Source organism: Lingula anatina, chromosome 3 (assembly GCF_051362555.1).
Source record: "Lingula anatina isolate TDL-2025a chromosome 3, LinAna3.0, whole genome shotgun sequence".
In the NCBI taxonomy this organism is placed as follows: Eukaryota; Metazoa; Brachiopoda; class Lingulata; order Lingulida; family Lingulidae; genus Lingula; species Lingula anatina.
In genome coordinates this window covers 23975934-24000733 of record NC_141769.1, presented here as the reverse complement: position 1 = coordinate 24000733, position 24800 = coordinate 23975934, and the positions used below count along the sequence as shown (strand labels likewise).

At 35.7% G+C, this 24800-nt stretch overlaps 1 protein-coding gene across 1 annotated transcript; it reads right to left on the bottom strand.

Moving 5' to 3' along the window:
- Window positions 1–1257: 1257 nt before the first annotated feature.
- On the bottom strand, window positions 1258–24227 carry LOC106153872 (CD109 antigen). Its single transcript, XM_013528032.2, has 37 exons — window positions 24179–24227; window positions 23255–23318; window positions 22553–22707; window positions 22220–22245; window positions 21817–21970; window positions 21548–21618; window positions 21166–21291; window positions 20375–20414; window positions 19914–19998; window positions 19411–19495; window positions 14471–14698; window positions 13939–14190; window positions 13284–13382; window positions 12725–12787; window positions 11896–12081; window positions 11501–11653; window positions 11185–11304; window positions 10681–10741; window positions 10141–10240; window positions 9778–9889; window positions 9246–9359; window positions 8830–8931; window positions 8360–8488; window positions 7456–7594; window positions 6972–7148; window positions 6501–6582; window positions 5987–6143; window positions 5576–5644; window positions 5024–5207; window positions 4656–4840; window positions 4190–4333; window positions 3861–3923; window positions 3602–3714; window positions 3098–3248; window positions 2659–2761; window positions 2356–2447; window positions 1258–1497 (listed from the first exon to the last, which is right to left on the bottom strand). The coding sequence occupies exons 2-37, from the start codon at window positions 23314–23316 to the stop codon at window positions 1492–1494; spliced, it is 4188 nt and encodes a 1395-aa protein (XP_013383486.2). The 5' UTR covers window positions 23317–23318; window positions 24179–24227; the 3' UTR covers window positions 1258–1491.
- Window positions 24228–24800: the final 573 nt, after the last annotated feature.

Genomic DNA, 24800 nt, shown 5'->3' with positions numbered 1-24800 from the left:
GCGTTTAAATAAAAATATGGTATTATTGATTTGTATACACGGTATAGTCGTATTCTTATTAACAACATTTGAGTAGTGGGGGAATGGGAGAGAAAATGCTTATTTCATCAATATGGTTTAAGATATATCAATACAGTATATATTTTAAATGGAGGTGAGGGTTGGGACAATTGATTTCATATATCATCATATATCATTTATGCATGACATTAAGTCAAGGGTCATTGATAATGGGTCAAAGGTCACAAGAGGTTATATGTTATGGATCTTCATAAATTAAAATAAAAATCTTAGAAATATTGTTTAAAAAAGAAATTGGCATTTTGCAAATGATTTGTAAGCAGGGCATTTTTTCACACTAATGAACAAAATTTTGGAGTCTCAACTGCTTTATTTTAGAAAATTATGTAACTAAGAAGTAAGATAGAAAGCTATTGTTACATAGCCTGCATCCAAGGGTAAAGGATATGTAACGCATTGATATATATTTAACCACATTGAAAAAATAAGCATTTTCTCCCCCCACCCCCACTTTTAAAGGGGGCATATTTTGGCCATAAGGTTCACATGTTTAAATGATTTTCTAAAGCTGAGGCTCTAAATAAGCATATACCATATTTACAAATAATTCACTAAATACCATATTCTTACTTAAGCATTGATTTTACAAAAAAAACTTTGGTTTTTAATCAAGAAAAATCCGCAAATAAATGACCTCTTTGGTACCGAAAAGTGATTGGCTCATGGAGTAGCCGATGAGCCAGATGTCTGATTTTCAGCCATAGGTACCAAAAAGGAAAGAAATCTTCACAGTTATTTTAAGAAAGGCCTTTCTCTCTAGTGTTCAAATATACTTAAAAGCCTTCTCATACTGGTAGCACTTTGTGTGCTATCACATTTTATATAACCACATACAGCAGCAAAGACTTCTTTCAGACGGCGGTAGTGAGTGAAACGCTTATTATATCTACCTGTAAATATTATTTATTATTGCATTAAAATTGACAAAATAACATTTTTCTGCATCTTTTTTCTGCTTTTTGTCTGTACATTTGACAGCTTTCCTGTCTTGTTTCTTTCTTTGCATCTATTGTTTCAAAACTCCAACCAAATTGTTATAATGTTGAATGGGCTTATGATAAATGAATTATGCAATGAGAAAGTACGGATTGCAAAAAATAAATAAATAAATAAATAAATAAATAAAAATAAAATAAAAAAAATAAAGTCACCAAAAGCCATCAAAGTAAACGCCACTGGAATTGCAAATATGTTTATTACCCATGCGCCGATCTTACATTTTGATTTAACTGTCTTATTTTTTCTTAATTATATGCATTTATCTAACTCTCTTTATGTGAGTCCAAATCCCTCATGATCCGTTTCGTATGTCCCAAAAAATATTTCAAATACTGGATAATAGCAATTCTTCAGTTGATTAACCGCATGTATTAATATTACTTCAAGCCTCTTCGTATTGCTCCCAATATATCAGTCCTGGAATGAGATATTAAGCCATGCCAGTTTAATAATGTGTCACAGAAGTTAGGAAACATGGTCAAGTGCGTCCTTTTCCATTCATAAAGAGTTTTGAAATGTAAATAAAATGATAATATATGTGTGTGTGATGATATTAATAACATGACTAATAACGATTATGATAACAAGTTATTTCTTAAAAAGTCACAGTGCAAGTACGTCTCATACTTACATAAACCAATTTAAGCAATGACATCCATTAGGAAAAAAACTCATTCAAAAGGAAAAATTACCCAAATTCTATTTCATATTTATTTAAATATGAATAAAAATAAAAAATAAAATGAAAATAATGTAAATTGTGTGTGTCTGACTCTAGAGACATCATATACAGCAACATTCCAGACGGTTTTCTATTAAGTGTCATAATATTTTTATGTCTCCTCCATTCCAGTTTACCAACAAACTTTCAAAGTCCCATTCATAACAAGAAAGAAGGCAACAAGGAATATTGGTCGTTCGTGATTTGGCCAAACAAGGCCGCTTTTATTATATAACCCCACTATCCTAATCATTTTTACAATGATAACAATTTAGCAAATTGTTGCCTGTATTAAATGTTATAACCGTATATAAAAAAAATATATCAAATATTCAATAAGACTCATCATCCTAAAAATTATGATGTGATGAGTCAGCAAAAGTTTTATTTACAAACAATTTTGAACAAATTTCGTTTGTGGGGTTGCAAAGAGGCGCTTTTTTATCTTCACAATCACCACTGTCACAATGAGTATGAATCCGTCCATCAGGAACTGAGAAAAGAGTAAAGCTACCATCAGCAAGGATAAAAATCAGTGGTTGAGCTGTTCTTACCTTCCAGCACAGTGAGCACCTTTCCCGACAGATGTCGCAGACCGTAGTGATTTGCAAAATATATAACCCATAGAAAGCGGTCACTTGCTTTTCTGTAAACGATCAAATGAATAGAGACAGGTTAGTTTTGATTCCTTTAAGTCCTAAATGTTGCAAGCATGTTAAAATTTATCTAAAGAATTTCATTTAAAAGAAGAGAAGTAGATATGCATTTATTATGCATTTAAATATTTTGAACTAAATAAAGATGATATAATAAATGAGTAATTAAAACTTATGCAGTGACAGCGACAAAAAAAATACCTGGGGAGAAGTAATCATAGAGCCTAACAGCTAGTTGTTTGGATTCAGCTACCAGTGTGACACGCTGCACATTAAATGTGATGCAGGTTTTTGTAGCACTGACCTGGAAGACAAAATTGAAAAGCAATATATTATTAAAGGCCCACAGCAACCGTTACATCTTCAAAGATGATCACATTAAAAAAAAAACTATTTCTAATAAGTTTGACTTAGCCTTTATTTACCAGTTTAGACTGTACTTCATACCTAAAAAGCTGTCAAAATTGTCTAAATTCATAAACCTGTGTTTGATTACAAGATCTATAAGGTGATAAATAAAAATGCCTAAAACCGGAAGCTAATTTCCCGCCACCAATCCGCACTTTGGTGTCATGTGAATCAAGGATAAATTCACAGATTAATTCTTGTGGAGTCACTGGCGTTCTGCTAAAATTCGTACCTCATCAAAATAAAGCACAATTTTTCTGTACGCTTTCTCCGTCTTCTTCAGGGACGGAAGCTGTGAAATGCTCTCCAGATCAGCCTCGAATCCACTAGGTATTCCGATCTCTAGCACCGCCATGCCGCTTGCTGGGCTGTTCTCCAACCACCTGAATAAAAATATACAGTGAGTGTGTTAGGTGAGCTTCAAGCACAATCGTCAGTGGTTTTTAAAAAGCTGGGCAGCATGATTGTCGTTCAATTTCAATCTCCTGGGACTTGTTTAACAAAAAGTAGAAAGACATTGGGTTAAGCTTTACAGACGTAAAATCGGAAAGACTGTTAAATAAAGCCAACACTGTTTTCCGTCATTCGTCCTCCTTATAAATAAACACAATGCTGGTGTACACTCTAAATTAACAATAAACCCTACTGGGGATATCTCTCTTTGAGACGCAATGCACATTTTAATTATCGTTTTCCATGGACAGGGGCTTTTTTTCTTCTTCTGTGGGTTACGTACTTCGAGCAAATCTGGACCTTCACTAAGTTCCCAAATGCATGCTCCACCTGTGTCGCTTCGACAGCAAACGATGGTTCTTGCTCCATTGTTTTTATGTTGTATGACACGGACACCTAAAAGATAAACTGGGGTATCGTTGGATATTTCAGAAAAAAACAATGCATTATGAACTACTCACTTACAAAAATTGACCATATTATTTTTCAGTGTGTTGCCGTATTGAGTTAAGTTAATCAAATATCCTGTCAAGGTATCTCACCTGGAAAAGCGCCCTTCCACTGCCAGTTGCCGAAACTGTCACTTGTTTGGTAGCATCTGGGAGCTTTAAAAGTAACACCAGTACGGAATTACACCTATGACACAAAGTCAGTGTTTGTGCGTGAGAGAGAGAGAGAGGGAGGGAGAGAGGGAGGGAGAGAGAGATCAATGCGCAACAGTAAACTACCAAAGGTATCACGTTTGTACCTTAAATATAACTTTTAAAAAATCATAATATATCTATTTATATGTTAGGTAAATGAAAAAGAGTAAAGGGACTATAAAAAGGGAACCAGACACAAAGACCTTTGTTTAATAATGATTACACACCCGTAGGATAATGGTATTACCCCCCCTAAGGGTCACTTGATTGGAACTTCCTTCGACGCCAATGGTGACCTGCATGTCCGGGCTTGATGCCGCATAGATATCAACAGTAAACACAGACAGCGCCTGCAGAGCCACCACCGTGGCCTGCAAGACAATAAGAAATAGTAAAACAGATGAAAATAAAAAAGGAAATATCTAAGTTTTGTTGCAGAAAACCGCGTATCCCCCAAGTTGATGAATTGCACAACTGGCTTTGACTATGGAGAGATCCCCGGATGCCCAACACTGGAACAACTGTTGACTTATTATAGTTGACGAAAGTTCCCCTTGCGCCTGCCATTGGAAAATAAAAAAGCTGGCCTATTGAGGAGAGACCCCCGCATGACCTAAGGTGAAAATCGGATAAATTACCTTTGTCAAAGCGAGCTCTCCGTCTGTTTTCTGTTGGATGAATAAGGTAACTTACCAGAGTTGAAGAGAACCTTCCGTAGGTATTACGTTGGGAAATCAGCCATTTCATCAGAGGCATTCCTCCTTGCGTGTCCGACTTCTCAGCATACGCAAGGAGAGCGTAAGAAATTATCTCGACATTGATAGCATTGGGCTGCATCTCATATGTGTTGCGATATCCACCCTCTGGCTCGGAAGCACCTTGAAAAAAAAGGTAACATATATCTTACGCTCTCGAAATTTGTCTTTGGTTGCAAGTAAACTGTCAATGTCTTTGGATGCCGATAGGTAAATCAAAAACCTTCAAAACTCATAACGAATAACTTCATATCATGCTGACTTGATTGTATTTTGACAGTTATAAAAATAATGAGGTAAACTTACCTTTGAGTAAATTAGGTATCAAAGTTTTCAGACGGTTGAAAGCTGCAACCGCTTCGTAACTTTTGGCTTTTTGCAGGGCATACGATGAAATGGCCAGACTGTAAGGGTTGGATACGGACGCAGTACGGTTCTCCAAGTAATGGACAGCACTCTCTGCGGCGTTCCGTACATTATCATCGGTAGACTGAAATGGCAAGAAACGCATTAGTTGTTAAAATGGTCATATCAGCTAAAGTTGCCAATACAGGTAGATTTAGTTTGTTCCTATAGATTAAGTTTGTTCCTATAGATTAAGTTTGTTCCAGTTTCTTATAATTTCATCGCTGGTTCTAATTTTAAAAAACTGATGCATTTTAAATGTACATCTTTTGTGAATATTTCCTCCAATTTTTTTCATGTCAGTTTGGTCTGCATTTGCATTTGAAAGAATATCACCATGCAGTAGAATTTTTATAAAACATGAAAATAATATGTAAATTAATATCCAGCGGATAAAACATTGCATTTGATATATTAAAATAATACTTTTTCAATACATAAAAATGTGCTTACCATATCCTTATTTTCCAGTAAAGTAATGACCACAAAAGCAGTCAGGGATACATCCGATGACGAACCAGTCTGCAACAAATATACAGTATATAACTACAGTTTTGAAAAAAAACGGGGGCAATAAATTAAAATACATATTCTAAAACATCAACAGAATTAAAAAAAATATTTATCTTATTGAAATAAGGTAAAAAAATTCATTTGACGTTCTTGGACTATTTCTATGTTCATTTCCAAGAGTTCAACGAATTTGAGATGGTGACCATGGTCAATAAAACTTTGGCAAAATACACTATAGTGCCCATTTGCACCAAGTTTACAAAGGGCCTAAAACAATCAATTCCAAAAACGCTCTCTTCTTCAAATGGAATCTTTACTTCTGTTTATATTAACAATTGCAATATTAAGTACCTGCATTGCCCTATGGACCACACTCCCAGGCTCAGGAAAAGAGCCATCTGCGTTCTGCTGACCAATTATCCAGTTGATGGCCTTAGTGACAACCTCGTCATCGATCTCGATATGGTCACCTGCTTGTGTCAAGCACTTTGTTACGAACGCAGTTGCCCTGAAATGGTCGTGTTGAAAATCGTCTCACTCCTTTTATCACACCAAAGCATGACAAAAATTACAAAAAAATTACAAAATTCCGTTACAAATCATTAAAAGTTTCACTTGTTCTACTTATTCCCATTGGCACTTTTGTAGTAATAAAGCTACTCCTGATGACAAATATTAACTGCAGTATACTACCCAAACCATGTGTTTGCATGAAATGAACACACGTAGGAGCAAACGTGCACATATACGCTATACGCAGGCAATCATAGATACAACAGAACCTGCATAATGAATAAAATTGTATTATGCAGGGGAGGGAATATAGTGAGACATAGTGGAACACGTGAACCACAATTTGACTAACCACATGCTTCCGGAGGTGTCACTTTCTCCAAATGAACTAAATGAACCGTCTGTGTGCTGGTAGACAAGTACATTTTGGTATCCTGCAACAAAATTCGATTAAGTTTAGTTTTTTTTTTTTAGGGTTTCTCCAGTTTCGTTGAGCCCGACAATCTATAAAAGTTGCCCAGGTTGCACTGAAATATTGCGCTGGTTAATATATACTCTCATTAAGCCTGTAAACACTTATTATGTAATCTTCAGCCGGCTCATTAGTGTTAAACTTTACTTTAAATTTAAAAGGCAGAAATTGTATGAGGCATACAGAACTATTCATATTTAAATTATGTTTCTGTCAAATGATGTATTGCCAAGTGTCAAGCCTCAAGTGCAGATTTCTCATTGCATGTGTATTGTAGAAAAAGCAGGAGAGCCAATCATTGCTACAAAACAACAACCGTAACATATACATGCTTGGTTTGGGATGCAGTACCTTTTTCCAAGTAGGCAATGGCTTTTTCCATGACTTCGCTGTCGAACTGGTCCGTTTCAGCGAAATAGTTTAATAAGAAGACCGGAGTAGCAATGTGCATCAAGTTTTGTTCAGCACAACCAAGCGGTATATTCAATAAGCCGTCAATATTTTTTATAGTGGGTCCCATTATATCATCTGTAAAATATAAATGCATACATAAGAGCAGAAAAAATATGAGATTCTCTGTAAACATGGCCAGTAGGTAAATTTTCTTAAAATTTTATGCTTAACGAGAATTGCAAGTAAATTTTGGGTCTAAATGCATATTATTATTATCACTCATTCTGATAATTGCAATCATAAAACATAACACACCCTCGCTTTATATTTTCATCCGAGCAAATTAAAATATTTTCCATAAGGCCAAAAAAATAACACTTAACATTCCAATTGCAAATTGCATCCTTTTTGCATCCTTTTTGTCTTTTATTTAATTACACACCTGTGAGTGTAGCAGCGATGTAGGAGGAACTCTGCACGGAGGTGGATGGAATATCAATTTGGAACGTTTTACTATATGTTGACGTGCTAGTCAGGTCGATCACCACAGCTTGATTGTATTCTTGACGGACTCCCTCGGCCTTGTTTAAACAAAACTTAGAAGATGTAGGGCATGACAACATAAATATCCAATGGAGGAATATATTTATTTACACGCGTGTCTAGAAACTAGATGACGACGGTGAACTGAAATTATAAGTGAAACAAATAAAAGTACTGTAAAAGAATAAACGTAAGTATCAACATTTCAACTTAATACAAATAGTATAATGAATAATTGACAATGAAACACATACATCAAATAACTAAAAAGTACGTATATAACAACGTTGCCTCTAACGCATTGCTTACTGTACAATAACGGGCGTGTCCAAACTACGACTATAAATGGTGACGTTTTCCATTCAACTAAACACCAACATCAACTACACATAAGAGGGCGCCACTCAAGACAAGACGAGACAACACAAAGTAAAGCACAAGGCAAACAAACAAAAAAATTTGCCGACGACAATGTCGGTAACAGAAGACAAGGGAAGGTCAGACAAGGTAAGTTAAGAAAAGTCTCACGGCGCAACAAAGATGTCGACTGAAGTCAAAAATTATTTGCACATGAGACAATTATGTTCCGCTTATCCATGCTTTGTGTATTTCATCAATATGCTTTTTTATAAAAGCAATGTGTAGATGACGTGATGACGTGAGTACCGATAAAGAAGGTATTAAATATCTAAATGAACATTGCACAACTGTGAACATGAAGCATGGTATGTTGTGTAAATGTTGTATGTTGTATAATTTACCCCTAACAAACTGATATCATCGAAGATCATGCCCAACTATACCTCGACAAGCAACTGCTTCTTCAAGCCATCAATACCAGCCTCCGAGTTCGCTTTTATAAAGACATCAAATTTGCCCAGAGCAGTTGGAATAATAGGGAAATATACGAAGACACCCTTTCCGTCTTTGACCTATAATTATATACATGTAAGTGTGTATATATATATATATATATATATATATATATATATCCAATTACTCAAACATGTAGCAGAACATTATTATCACACAAGATCACAAAAGACATTCAAGTTAACCTCGGAAATGTTTAAAAAAATTATACACTTTAATAAAAAAAAAAGGCGTTCTGAAGTTTAACAGTTCATATGTAGACTTTTGTGGAGACATTTATGGAAAGGTATTCGGGATCGTACATCCCATACACAAGAGAGAAGGTTATATAGAAAGTACATATTTAAAGGGAGTTTAAGAATCAAATCTTGGACTACGTCGATATTCAGGCTTCACGTACACTGGCTTGCTGCGTTTGTGCTTCAGAAACAGTTGTTGGCTTTCCATCCGTGCCCAATACTATGCTCTTGAACCCGTCAGACTTTTCCAGTATTACGTCAACCTTAAAATCAATGGTAATTTCGTTTTGTGAGAATTCTTTTTTATAACTCGCAGACTTGCTTACAAATTCTATCAATATTTCAATAGATAACATTTTAAATCTCAATGCACTGCTTCCCCTTCTTTCATTTTATTTTCATTTATTCAATCAAATGTTTTCTTGATATCTCTGGCGTCATTACCTGTAACTGAGGTTCCAATCAGCAATGCACTTTAATTAAAAGCAGTAATTAGGTGTAAACTTTAGACTCTTTGCTTTTATTTTTGTGATGTATAGGTGATTAATGAAGCTGAACACGTTGTCTTAATTATTACGTCCAAGTCGATTCCCATATCGTTCCAAATTGCCACTCGAAGGATCAACTTCTCTCCAAGGACGGCCGAATATGGCATGTACACTGCTAACAGAAACCTACGGAATGTCGACAACTGCAATAAACCAAATAACATTCTTTCATTCATTAACCAATGACTATATATATATATCCTTAAATGCGCCTATATGACAAGCATATCATATAATCTTGACGCAACATATGTACATATGCATCGGCACATTTCGCGCGGGTCAAGGTATGGTTACTAATAATAATAACATACACGACATATTCTATACTGTATGGGTATCGAATACATTTAGCGAGTAAGAACTACACGTAAAGCTCAAACCACATTATAATATTTCGTAATCTTTAATCCATTCGCTTGCACATGTAATGCTAGCAAAAGATTTGCTATTTTCGCATAATTTATTTATGGAATCTTCAATCTTCTAGCACCATTACTAATATATCAGTCACAATAATTGGCGACGATAGCTATGCCAAAAAAGTAATGTTTGGATCACCTCTGCCGTTGCCACTCCCAGGCCGGATTCTGAATGGACGGCAAACACATTGGCTGTCCATGACGAAGTATCACCTGGCGCTATTACATTAAGTGAAGTCGTGCCTGTTGCACTGGAGAATTAACAAGATAAAATTAAGCAGTTAAGTTAATTCAAAGTCACTTTTTATCGGCGAAAATTAACTTTAAGCAAGTCTAAGAGTGAAAAACTGAGAAAGAAGACAAAGCACTGTGTTTCAGAATGCTCCACTGCCCATTTACATCCAACTTATGGTATGAAGTTTTATATGGTAAGTTTAATTTAGGATCTAAGAAACTTTTTTAAATGCAAACAAATATACGGTATTACCAACAAATACCCTACCCTAAGGTTACACTGGTCCAAAGCCAAGTTTCTCTAAAATAGGACTGCATTGGTTTTATATCCGCCAAACTACCAACGGCAGAAATACTTTCTGCCTCCGCTAACAACAACAACAAAAAAACACATGATAAGGTCTTGTTATATTTTGGAAACTATGAGGAGGTTCACACCCAAATGAGTCGTCACAATTTTTTTCACATGCTTAATGTGAACATATATTACAAAGAAAAAGAACACATATCACACAGTAAATTTACTTCCCACCTTGCCATAACGGTACATAATCGACTTGTCTACCTTCGATTGAAATTTATATTGGCTTAATTGTTCGATTAAAACAGCGTGTAATTATACGGGGATTTCCACGAATAACTGTGGTACACGTACATTTTAAACGTTAAAACATTGCTTGAGCTATGAAACAGAACTTGAACCAAACTAATAAGGGGATATTGTGTCATTTCTTCGACCATTCTATGTTCTCCATCAATTGTTTCAATAAACTTTTTTCACATTTGGAAAAGAAATGAATAAACTTACGTGCCGTTGTGTTTGTGTATCTGTATACCATAGTATCGGTAAATACAATTACCCCAAAGTTCTGAAATTTTAAAATGTTTTTTTTAGATTGTTTATATAAAATCCTCTTTAAAAACAAAACAAGTGAGATTGTTGCAGTTTTACCAGTTTACCAGAATAATTGTTTTTTAATATTTGCCAAGTATACTGATCAAAATTCTGATCAAAATAATACTCATCATATACATGATAGTATGTTTACGTTGTTTGGAGTATGAAAATGAAGAAACAGTCGGATGATTATTTATCGACGTGGTATCTTACATTTTAACGAACCACTTTAACTGTACCACTACGATGGTAACAATAATAAATAATTGTTTACTTAACACAAACGATTCATCATGAAATACTTGAAGCTATTGATGTCTTTTTCAAGTTTGACCATCTTTTGGGCTTCGGATACAACGAACAAAACCATTTTATATCATTTTTGATTGAAAAGAGGCACAACGTGTACTTTACCTGGAACATGCCATAGACATCAGTGCCACCTATCGGAATGATGTTCTGCATTATGGAACGCTTCTTCCTGGCAGTGAATGTCTCTCTCTTTGTATCATATGTATCCAGCTCACTTAAAACCTTAAGTGAAGAATGCGGTATCATCTCATTTTTAATTAAATTACTCTGAAATTCATTGTAGGAAAGAGCCTTAATATATAATTACATTCATTTACTTATTCATTTATTTGACGTTTGTTTCAATTGAAACAAGGTTTCCTTGTATGGAAAATATACGTTATGTGACATTCACTACAAAATTCATAAAGACGAATACCTTCTCTTCCGTGAAGTCGTCGTGCAGGTATCTAAAGGGAAGCAAACTTTGGTCTACGGCCAAAATCCCCACGAACGATCCAGGATCGGCAGTCAACACCATGCTTACTTTCTGCCCAGCTTCTGCCCTGGTTTCGTCAAATTGTACGGACACCTAAAATTGACCCAGGACAAAGGAGACAGTAAAAGCTTACTATGAAGAATAATTTATTAAATGTTGCATTTGATACATGTATTTTACGTGAAAAAATCCATGGGGTGACATATTTTAGACCTAACCACTCACTGCTAATCGATAAAATTACATGATTGTTCAATTTATGATGTGGAAAGAAACTGTTTTCAAATAATCTTAAAAACTGATAGTGATTAAAGATGATCTTCATGAAAAATTACCTGGTTTTTAAATGCTCCTTTCACATTGAAACTGAGAACGTCTGCGACAACTTCGCCGTCACTGCGTACATAGTAGGCGGCCATCTTGGACTTGGGTGCCATATTTGGGGTAATGGCAACTTGGAAAGTCATGTTGGAGTTCAGGGACACTTTATTCGTTGACACAACATTTCCACCGGCCATGATCTGCAGGGTTTTAAAGCGAAATTAAAACAGAAACCCTGAGTTTTAGAGCTCTGTGGAAACTTCAGAGCTCCCTGGGAACTCCCTTCTCTACTATCAGCACGTACTTCTCTCTGGTGCCCAGGCATGATAGGGAGGTTCGTTTTAGCTCTGAATCTAAGTGTGTAAACAGTAGGTGAATCCATCTTTTGAATCTGTTTCACGAGATGCTTTGATTCTTTGGGGTCATTGCACTGTACCTCTCTCAAATTAATTGTGTTACAAAATGTGATTAATATACCTCAAATAAATATAACCTGAACTTCAAATACGCCGTGTTATGAACCCCATATGGTTTGAAGAAACACCTCAATTCAATATCACGCATAGAGTCTTCAAATGGCAAGACATAAGCTGGAATCTAGTTTACACGTTCAAACGTATCCCTATTAGAATATTCTTACAATCAATAAAAGGGCAAATGTATTACATCTATATTGCATCACACACATGTTTAAAATTCTTTCTCTTCACAAATACATATATTGCCATGAGCAAGGTGATGGTTTTGGTTTAAGTCTTACACAGGTGGGCATCCATAGCCCGGCATCTAAATTCGTCATCCTTCACCCGCTGTTTGAATATTATCAGAAAATGACTTTCTTACCAGATAAACCAATGTGGTTACTTGTTCCGTCGACTGGACTTCAAATTCAGCATTACTTCCCGTCTTTAATTAAGAAAACAACATTTTGATGTTCTAGTCTATTTCAAATACTTTATTTTCATTGTGTTGTTCGTTTGTTAAAGGGATAACAATTGTTCATTTTGGTCAAAAAATGAAATTTCCTGGGGTAAACTACAATTTTCCCATACTTACCAATGGTTAATGAATCCATTTCTACATTCAAAGTTAGTCTCTGGTTTTTTTCTAAAGTGCTTTTTTTTAGAGTATAGTCATCTATGAAGGTCACATGGTCCGATGGCAAGCACAGGTTTCAAAATAATTACTTTAACTGCCGTTTTTGTGGTAAAACAGAATATATTATATTTCTATGAGTTGTTTACAATGTTTTTACTGTGAAATATAGATCTCGTGCGAAGAGTTGTTATCCCATTAAGAATTTGCCCATATTTAAAGATAAGAATGTGACAAACGTGTAGTATAAAAATGCATTCGTAAATCATTATGGTGAAACCAAATAAATGAATTCAACTTGATTTACCTGTATCAATGGCGTCTTCGATAAAACCTGAAGGTAATTGTCGCTAGGAGACCTAAAGCCATAAACGGTCAGGTACCGGACCTTCGATACGTAGGTAAACTGCCATGAATGAGAAAATAAAATAATCCTGTTATTCGTTGATATGCATCTCGCATAATATTCAATTAATACACTAGTGTGAGGGAAAAGGTGTCATCACACCTTCAAGGTTCCTGGCAAGAAATGTTTCTGTACATGTAGTTCTTTCAGCACATGTACCTCCATCATCAAGCAATTTAAATCTGGACTAACCTGTCAGCTGACCATAACTGCACATATTTAAGCTTTTAATCATTAGTTTAAACAGTATATTTATAAGTAAGCGTAGTTAAAGAAGGAAAAGTAATTTTTTAGTATCCTATTTACAAAATTCACTGTAAAGAATGTAAATGAAAAGAATATACAGGATAATTGGCCCCATTAAGAATAGGGGACTAACTAGTCCGAGGGTCAAATATGGCAACCCACTACTAAGCTTGCCGTCTAACCCCCATTACAGACACCGACACCCCTGAGGAATTATTCAAGTGGGTCGGCCATAATTGACCCTCGGACTAGTCTGTCCCCTATTCTGAATGGGGCCATTGGTATGTGTGGACGCACTTCAAATCAGTACCGTAAATGTAATTTCGGTCGCCCTGTCTTGGCTAACTTCCAAGTCAAATCGAACAATGCCGTCATTCGGTACACTTAGTTCCTGAACGGGTTCTTCAACTGTCTTATACTCGATAAAATGCTCCCAGTAGGAAGGCGGAAAATTCAATTTGACACTTTCCGGTATCTCTAATGCATATGTAACCCGAGCCTCAACCTGAAGTTTGTGGTCCTCCCCCTCAATTGGTGTCCCGTCTACTAGGCTGAGTTTTACCTGTTGTGATATACCACTATATATATATATATATATATATATATATATATATAAACTTATGTACAACGTAGTTATATTTCTTCCTTAACGCATAACTTTATACCTTTGCAACTTGTGAATTAGAATTGAAAGCTTTAATAGTATACCTGACAAATAAAAAAATCGGATCAGATATAAAAAGATAGTAGACCATTCTTCATTAATATTGACATTTTTTCAGAATTTGCTAAGGTTCTTTGCGCCGATGCTCAAAACACGTGCGAGCTAAGTCTTAACTTACAAAGCCGGTGTACGTAAGTCCCGGTTTGAAAACCCTTGGGGTGGATCCCAGGATGTCCATCGCGTATGGCGAAGAGAAGAACGTAAACTCCGACCACGCAACCTGTGGGAGATCTGTGAGGGTTTCTTTGGCTTGGGCTTTTACCTGCACTGTTCGATATTCCATTTCATATTCAGCAAGCTCAGCTATTTTACCCAAGACAAAAAATAAGTTCGCTTTTCCGTCAACCTGAAGAAACGCGGAAAGTTATAAATATTATTTGTTGTTTGTTTATGTTATAGCAAAGGTCTACAATGTATATCAGTGCTTTTTTAAATTATATAATACACTCAAACCCAAAATAGAGGTGCATTTCACATGCCAAGTGTCCTAAATATAAAATTGAATGAATTCAAAGTTGTATTAAATATATTAAAACATATATGTGTATATAACAGAAATCCACGACTGTCTCAATTTTAATTTAATTTTTAATTTTTACCATGTCTTTACGGAATGTAAAGGAGGGGCCGATCCAGAGATATTTTCTGACAGTCTTCTAAATTATCTATGTTGATCCATCCTCCATTTCTGACTGTCCTCCCACAAAAAAATTAGTTACCCATCAATGTTAACTTGAAAATCTGACCGTCTTTTGGAAGACCCAGAAGACGGCCTCCATCCGCCCTTAAAATAACTGGAAACGAATGTTCCGGTATAATAACGTAACGTTCCGGGTCATTTAATTTTAATTTTTATACTGCGTTCCGATATATTTTGTAGTGATTCAGTTATGGTAAATTATAGACTCTACACGACGTTAAGATGTTTTTATAAAGAAAAAAAGGAAAGAAAAAATTATACACGTTTCATTGACTTTTCAAAAGCATTCGATAGTGTTTGGAGGAATGGACTACTGTTCAAGCTAAGTACTCTAGGAATAAGAGGACTTATGTACAAAAACATTAAAAGCATGTATGAAAACTCCCAAGCATGTGTTAAGACAAGTTGTGGTATATCCCCGGCCTTTAATACAAGCCTAGGTGTAAAACAAGGTGACACATTGAGCCCACTTCTTTTTAATATTTTTATTGATGACCTTCTAAGATCAATTGATGGCGAAAGTGCTGCAAGTCCAGATATAAATGGAATACCAATACAAGGTTTACTCTATGCTGATGACCTCATCCTTATGTCCCCCCAAGGCTAAGGCAAAGTTTGGAAATTGTAGAAAATTTCTGTAACATGTGGAGACTGACTGTAAATGTCACCAAAACTAAAATGGTTATTTTCAACTCAAAATCAAAATCTCACAGTGAAAAATTTCTTCTGTATGAAAAACCAATCCAAGTGGTCAACAAATACATGTGTCTAGGTCACCTTCTAAATCGATCAGGAAGCTTTACAGAAACCCAAAGTAATGTCCTACAACGTGCTTCTAAGGCATTCTTCAGTCTGTGCAAGTCTCTTCCACTTCAGTGTAATGTTAACTCATCCTTAAAAGAGAAATTATTTGATACCCTCATTTCCCCAATCCTTACATATTGCTCAGAGATATGGGGCCACTCTGTGTCAACGGATAACTGCCCTACAGAAAAGTTACACTTAAAATTTTGCAAACAAATCCTTGGCCTCCACCAAAACGTATCAAACTATAGTGTATACACTGAACTTGACCGCCTTCCCCTCTATACCAAAATACAGTTTGCATCTGTCAAACTATGGTGTAAAATTATTCAAATGTCTGATGCTACACTAATGAAACAAGCATACATACAGAGATAAATAGTTACAAGTTGCTGACACCTTATGTCCCACCCGCAGTCCACACACTCAGACCAGCTTGTATGTCATGGTCTGAGGGGATTCGAAAATCCTTTTCACATTTGGCCTTGGAGATGTGTGGCTTAGCCAGTCACCTCCAAAAAACTTCACCACAATTTTCAAACAAAGACAAACTGACCACTTTACCCAAATATGCAATAACAAACTTCAAGCCAACAGTAAATTGTCTCTCTTCCGTATACTTAACCGAAAGTGTGAAAGGGCAACTCATGTTGATAAAATAACAAATTACGACACCTTGTCAACCCTTGCTAAACTACGTCTTAGTGACCATAAACTCCACGTCGAAACTGTTCGGCACACCAGGCCAAAAACTGAAAGGTGCGACAGAATCTGTCGCCTGTGCACCCAAGGGGTAATTGAAGATGAATACCATTTTATATTCCAATGCCCAATGTATAAAACAGCCCGAGTCACCTTTTTTAGTAAAACCTCAATCCTAAAAGCTGATACAAGGTCACCCGACAGTCAATTATGCCATGTATTTAACAGTGCCAACAATAATACTTTGGTGTCCCTCTCCAACTTTATAATCAAATCATTCAAGAAAAGAAGTGAAGTGGTTGCTCTGCTTGGTAACTCTTAGCATATCCCTTAAAATGTCAGTGTATGGTTTCACTGTTGTGAGAAGTGACTCGGCAGTGGGACTGAACATGGCGCAATATTTATATCTGTGTAACTTATTTACTTAACTGTCTTATGTAATTGTCATTAATCGTAATTATCTATGTCATCAACCTGGCTTTAAACAGCCATGTAAACAGCTATGTAACTGTGGTTTTAAGTTTAAACATATCCTTTTGTGTAACATGTTTATAGTATGTTTATGGTAAATTTATAATCACACCAAGGTTTATCTCATTGCTTAGATAGAATATTTTATGAGTAATTTTACTAGTACGTATGTTCATTATGTAAAGATTTTTTTCATTCACAAATGGCTAGGCAACATAATACCAACTAGAGAAATGGTAATACATTAATTGTATTGTATCATCATTAGTATATCATATTGTACAAGGTCATAACAATCTATGTACCAGTACAGAAATACATTGAAAAATATAAATATTTTAACTGTAACTTTAGGGGCTTTGCATCATCGCTAATACTACGTCACGCATGTTCCCCAGAAAAATTGTAAGTTTCATTTTGTCCAAGTACTCGGTGAAGTAGAAAACAGTGTTTTCTGTTGCTGACCGAAAAATAGATTGTGATTCCATGATTGTTTGACATTTCTGATATAATATTGGGTTCACGAGTGGAAAAATAGTTTATTTAATGCTTATTTTAATGTCAGCAGGGTGTATTTTCCCCGTTTTTTCAATATTCAGTGACAAGCAAAGTCGCTCAAAAATAATTAACTGCTCTATAAAGAAGATTAGCATATCTTTTACAACTCGATACTTGTAGGAGATAAATCAAAGAACAAAACCAGTGATTATTGAATTTTCAAAGGGGGGGGGGCGTTTCACGGCTGGACGTTTTGCATTTGTTACAGTAACATATGTTCCTTCTTTGGGGGCTAGACGATAAATCATTTTTAATTATTCACGGTTTCAGGAGAATGAAACTATGATACACTTTATGTTGGACCCTAATATACAGTAATCAAACATAATTTGCAATCTGTGCACTAAATATTTTTAAGAGCATGCCTGTGACCTCATTTGCACCTGTATATTGGGTTTGGGTGAACAGAGCGCATAGTTAAGGTATATATTTCATCACTTTTTAGTTTTGACGAAGATTTTATGCATGTCTCCATTGGAGCTTAGATCTATTCCTTTTTTCATACTTTTAGGTCAGGCTGAGCTGGTGAAAATGTTCAAGGATAATTTCATATATGATCGGAATATCGCGATGACTGTCGGTTTCACAAATCTACAAGTTGTCCATCTTTATAGTGCATTTAAATGAACCTTTTTGTCAAACAAAAGGCTGGAGTATTTTGTCAAAGCAGTTTAGTGAAACGTCAGAAATATACAGATTTAAGTCAAAACATTGCTCCTTCAAACTTAGTCACACTTATCACTCCCGTCCTATATCACTTTAATAGTGTAACGCAAACAGCCTAAAAGTACGCGTTTACATGAAGACTCGATAATTATTAGAACGTCTTTCTCTCTCTCTCTCTCTCTCTCTCTCTTTCTCTCGCTTTCTCTCTCGATAGCTGAGTTGAAATGAAATTAAAGGGATAATAACTCTTCGTATGAGATCTATATTTCACAATAAAAACATTGTGAATAACTCATAGAAATATAATATATTCTGTTTTACCACAAAAACGGCAGTTATAGCTATAATTCTGATATCTGAGCTTGTCTTAAGACCACGTGACCTCCATTGATGACTATACTCTGTTAAAATCTCTTAAGAGATTTTAACAAAAAACCGAACTTTTGAGAAAAAAACCAGGGACTAATTTTGAATGTAAAAATGGATTCATTAATCATTGGTAAGTATGGGAAAATTGTTGTTTACTCCAGGAAAATTCATTTTTGGCAGAAATGAAGAGTTATTATCCCTTTAAACAATTTTAATATGTGAATTGATTAAAACTACACCCAAGGTCAAAACACTAGAATGAACGTGAAACTTCCAAGATGAATATCATTATTATCTAGCTATATATATAGATATTGGACAGCCATCCACACGTTTCTATAAAACGCAGAATTACAAATAAAGCTTACGTTTTCAAATTTTCAGTTAAATAGATGAAAATTTATCTTAAAATACAATTGCTGTGGCTGCCATCTTGGCTCTTTTTGACATTTTGACATCCGTGTTCTCTGAGCCTACCGAGCAGATTCATAAATTCTAAATATTGGACTCATTTTTAACATTCCCTCCCCTCTAACACACTCTCAGGTCCAGCAGTAAACTGTCACATTCAGCAGCTTTCTTGGCTTCAGTTACTGCAATGTAAACAGGCCCGTAGCCAGGGGGGTTCGGGGGGTTCGAAAGAACCGCCCCTTTTGCTGGGAAAAGGTCCACTGTGAGTAAAATTTGATCTACATGTAGGTACATGAAGGTTTTATGGAAAAAGGTCCACTTTTTCAGAAAAATAAACCCCCTTTTAAAATTGCTGGCTACGGGCCTGGTATACTTACAAATTTCAGAGGATGAAGTTGGTAGAAGTCTGTTAAAGGCAGTTCTGCGTATCCCAAACAGTCCACTCCTTTTCCATCACTGTACCTGCAAACGAGAATCGCACTTCTCTACTGCTTCGTTGAGACAACACATGAAGTTATTGTTTACATTGTTGACAGAATTCGTTAAATATATGCTCACCTCGCCCATAAAAGCAATATTTACGCCCCTATCCTTTCTGAAAAGGACCATTCTGATAATATACTTTTGCAGGCAGCTGTTCCTTCGCGACAAACAACGAGTAAAATTTCGAAAGCGCAACAAAACCACGAAATTACAACAAGACTTATCTGATTTAAGTGAATTTAAAAATGTCTTCAGTTGAAAATCTGTCCATGAGGAATACATAATTTGTACATGTATTTTGGAAACGTATGCCAAAACTAGATGCAAACTACGATTGAAATAAACAATTACATATCTACAGTATACTGGTAGGCAAACAGTTAACCACGATTCTTACTTAGCTACCACGCTCCCATTGATAAAAGTGTCTGTGAATGTTACGTAGGATGGAATGTTCACAGCAACATCAAACTTTGGTTCAACTGAAAAAAAGGAAATATGTCAGTAAATGCATTTCATATTGGGTGGGAATCATCCAACAATTAATATAAAACATAAACGATCCTTTTAACTATTTGGAGGTTTTCAATTTACGTTCGTTTAAATTCTAGACTTCTTGAATCACTGTGCTTATAAATTGGCTGTTGATATTGGATCTAAATTAAGCCACTTCTGAAATATGGATCTCCTTTATTTCTTCACTCGTTATAAACAACTCGAAAGGCTTTGTCTTGTGACAATACGTTACACACACCATATTACTCAGCGTAAGTCTGATACCAGCATTTTTACTTGTATAATGTGGCAACCTACTTGGGTGTATACTGTATATGCAGTATTAATATAATATTAACGTACCGTATTCAGTCACAGTAAATTCCTTCTCTTCCGTTTGGAGCTAGGTAGAAAATTATTAAATAATTTAACACGATATTTGAATAATAACGGATCATATTAAAAGACAGGACATTTTTAGAATTAAATCTTTAAAAAAATAAGCTGCACGCATGTTTTTGTCGATCACATAAAAAACTGCAAAACAGCTAAAACGCTTAAATACCAGAATCAAGTTACATGGTTTTAATTCATATCATATGATCACTAATTTTAGCTGCCATTACCGGTCTTAGCTTGATCTTCTGTGTACAATTTTCATTTCACATCACTTATAGTTGAACCTTTTGTAATATACTGGAGCATCATATTATGAAAACAACATTACGACGTGCATGTTGCTACGCTTTAAGAAGTTATTAATTACCTCCGCCAAGAAGGTTATGTTTTTACCCCTGTTTGCCTGTTTGTTTGTCTGTTTGTCTGTCATCAACATAACTCAAAAAGTTATGGACCGATTTTGATGAAATTTTCATGAACTGTCAGAAGTGGGCCAAGGAAAAGATGATTAGTTTTTGATGATCCGGACCAATAATCAATCAATAATCAATAATAATAAAAAATCGCTGCTTTGGCGGAGGTCTGCGCTCTCGGAGTGCTTTTCTAGTTTAGTTAATATAACTGCATTAACAGCTTCAGCCATAGCGCTAACGTACAGTGCTTTTTCGTAACCATTCTCATATCATTTATCTCAAACACTAACTTTATATCAAAACATCAATAAAATATTCAGCATGTGAAAGCCTGGAACTTACCGCCGCCGTCACCCTGACAGTCCAGGAGCCGAGCGGAGGCTGATCAGAGAGAAGAAGTTCAGCGGCTACAACTCCTGAAGACTCTTGGAGATCAACCCAGCTTTTGATTTTGTTATTCGACGGGTCCTTTGGTAAAAGATGTTTAAACTTTTAAGGCATGGGAGGCAAGATTTTCTGGACCAAATTAAAGCGCTTCCAGTAATCAATCAACTTTGTTTGGCTTGAATTTTGTCATCTTTACAAGGCTGTATTTATTATAGAAGGCAATGATAGAATGGATTTGACGCTTGACTGTTACTAAAAGGTATCAAAAAGGCTACCAAAAGTGGTCTTAAAGGGATGCTTTACGCTTGATGGCTGACACATTGACTTTACAGCTTACGTAAATTTCCACTGTCAGCGGTCCACTGAAGCTCTTTAAGTCGGGATATACAGCCAACGCTCGTATTCGCACTGGGAGTAAAAGAAACATTCACGTTAGATATTGGACCAACATCTTTCTCGACAAAACATTTGAAAAAGTAAAGGGTGTGCCATTGTGAAGGCATCTCAGATATCACATTGCATTTCTACATGTATAAACTATAAGCACACGGACACTAAGGAAGCATAACGAGAAAATTGGACCCGCTGTAATCGTGTAAAACTGACCGGTCTGTCCTTGTTTGTAGATGGGCTTGTCAGTCTGGATCAAGATGGACATTGTTTTGGTCTTGAAACTTAGTTGGGATTCATTATTGAAAGCCAATCCTCCTGTTCCATCGATGCGAATTTTATATGTCCCAGGAGTTGCATCTGTTGGAACCTGTATATTCAAAGATGATGAAAAAATAAAGCGAGGTCTAAATTATGCGACAGTGCATAAATAATTCACATATCTCTGGCAAGCAAAAATTATACCTTTGCGGTAATCAAAATGGTAAATACTGTTTGATATACATTAAACAATTCACCGGTTTGAAGCCAATAAAGAGAATTTTAATAGAGTCGAAGGATGTTTGCAGAATGCGGGAGGATGCGGGAAAAGTTATGATGGAGATTTTTTTTCAGTTACCTGAAGCAATAGGGTTCCAGGCTCTCCTGAAAGTAAACCGTGATGGAGTTGTAATTCAAAGAAAAAGAAAATTCAAAATAAAAAGTGACAGTTGAATTAAGAATTAAGATCGCTATATCAAAGGGGGCACGTTTTTATTTGCACACCGCAATGACGTACGGTGCGTCAAAAAAACAATTTTCTCAAAATGCTAACAGCTCCTATCACAACCATAGCTCTGCAAGTGCGTGTGGCTAAAGTATGATTGATTTGGCTTTCTGTGGCTAATAAAAGGGTTTAATTATAATCTTTGAATGGTAAAGACAATAACTATTCCACTTTCTGTAACAATACCTGCTTCAAAAAGTCCACTCTGTGACGCGAGATATGCGTTGTCTTTGGCCATAATGCAAGTCACATTTACAGGCGCACTCGCCCTAAAGATGGTCACGCCCAGTTTTAATGGCATTCCCGGGCGAATAGCATTCGGAAAAACTATCATGTACGACCTGGAATGGGAGTTCGATTTTGCTGCTAACATACATTTATAACAATACCTTAATCATGAGTGTTGCAACCAGGATAAAATTACCCTGGGACCCACGGGGCCCCAAATCAAGAAATAAACTTCATTGGAAACATTTTTTAGGTTTGGGAGGCATCCTAGTACACATGTACCAAATGAACAATACTCTGTGGGCTAAAATTGAGTAATTTATCTAATGGTGTACAAATGAAAATAAAGAAAATAATAAGTCTAAATACTACAGCTTTCCCAGATTTGCATGGATGATGTAAAGGGTGCTTATTCTACAAGCATCATTATTCCTATCACATGGAAAGGCTGGAAACACATTTGGACATTTTCTCAAAAGTGTTGGATTTACATGCAGTATCACGAGGAAGGGCACATGTACATGCATACAGGTAAAATATAGACTCGTGCCAATAATCTATAAAATTAGGACTGCTTAATAGCCAACTGCATTTATTAAAAGGAGAAACTTAAATGATGAACGTGCAAAACATCCATTTTCACAAAGTATAAAAACTTACTTGGAGTAGGCATTCGCCAGAGTACAGCACAGAGTTATGCACAGTATGATACGCAGCATCATAGCTGAAACAGAAAATATGGAAAATGTGGAAACACAACTTATGCATACATATTACTTCCACAAAGGCAGAAAAGCGTGATAGATGGATCAGCTGAAGTCGGTCACCTTTCCACCCTTAATGTATATCTTTTGTTGTACGAGTATTTTGCATATAAAATAAATTAATTTGATTGATCGATATTTTAAATCAATCAAACATTTGGTTTGGCTCAACCTACTTTCTACGGTTATGTCATTCAATAGTTCGACTTATATGGCCTTAAAGGTCTCCAGTTTCAGTTCAGAAAAGCCAAACCCTCCACTCTCTGACTATCGGATTTCTTGTCTGGAAATCATACCAACACGTTGAACGATTATAAGTTACCCACAACTGCAGTAATAATAATAATAATAATAATAATAAAAATAATGAAAAGAAATTAGTATTTCGCCATAGTATGTAGGGGGGGTCGGCTTTCGGAATGAGTTAGGTATTTCGTGCGCACTGACTCTCGTTGCATAAAACGTGAAAAACTGCTATTTAACCACTAATAATGGGATTAAAAAACTACTTGTAAGGGGATTTAAAATTTCATAAGTAGGATGAGTGGTATAACTCATAATCTTTTTACTTTTGATGCCACTGTTTCTAATTAGATGCCTTCCTGAGAGAGAGAGAGAGAGAGAGAGAGAGAGAGAGAGAGGATCCAATTCCACAATTCTTTTTCTTCATCAGTGTCAGTAGTTCCATCTAATTGTCTAAGGTCTTCTGCTGTGGTTGGTCATAACACATCCTTATTGCGAACGTAAAAACAAGAAAGCCCAATAATATATAGCGCCTTGACAAACCGTTTTAGTGTAAAGGTATGTAACAGACACTTACCACATGGGTGTCCTTGCCAGAGAGCGAAGTCGTATGATGCAATAATGCACAGAGGGATAATTAATAAGGGTGAAGTCAAGGATTTTGCAACGTGACCACAACGATGCGGTTGTCTATCATTAAGGTCTAACACGTGGCTTAATGTTGAGGGTGTTAAGGGGATTGCTTATGTAATCACTGCAAATGTAAGTGATATCACTCATAAGACAAATTAATTTTGATAGAATACAGTCAGACCCTTTGAACACCACTAAAAGATGACGCGGCAAACCTGAATATTAATCTGAAAGAGAAAAAAATCTGCAGTATATCCCTCTATTTCACCTTACCCCCCTTCCTCATATTTTATGGATTTTAAGTCTTTTTACACATTATGTGCAACAGGAACAGGTACATGTACATTAATGTTTCCTGCCTGCATATATTAAGGTTGTTTACTTGACAAACAAGAAAAAAGATAAATAGGGTGAACGGAAAATATGATAATATTTTATATAAATATTGTTACAGAAGAATATGCATTTATGCTGGTGCCCTATTCAGTTGCTGGCTAGACCAGACAAAATTTATAAGTTGGTTTACGAGCACGACCGGTGCTAATTTTGTATTAATTTAACACAGA

Excerpts from the sequence above, each read along its gene's own strand:
- LOC106153872 (XM_013528032.2), bottom strand. The coding sequence starts at position 23,316 with ATGATGCTGCGTATCATACTGTGCATAACTCTGTGCTGTACTCTGGCG. Across the intron at positions 22,246-22,552 it reads GAGTGGACTTTTTGAAGCAG|GAGAGCCTGGAACCCTATTG; the intron begins GTATTGTTACAG and ends GTTTACTTTCAG. Across the intron at positions 13,383-13,938 it reads CGACCGAAATTACATTTACG|TTTACCTACGTATCGAAGGT; the intron begins GTACTGATTTGA and ends CATTCATGGCAG.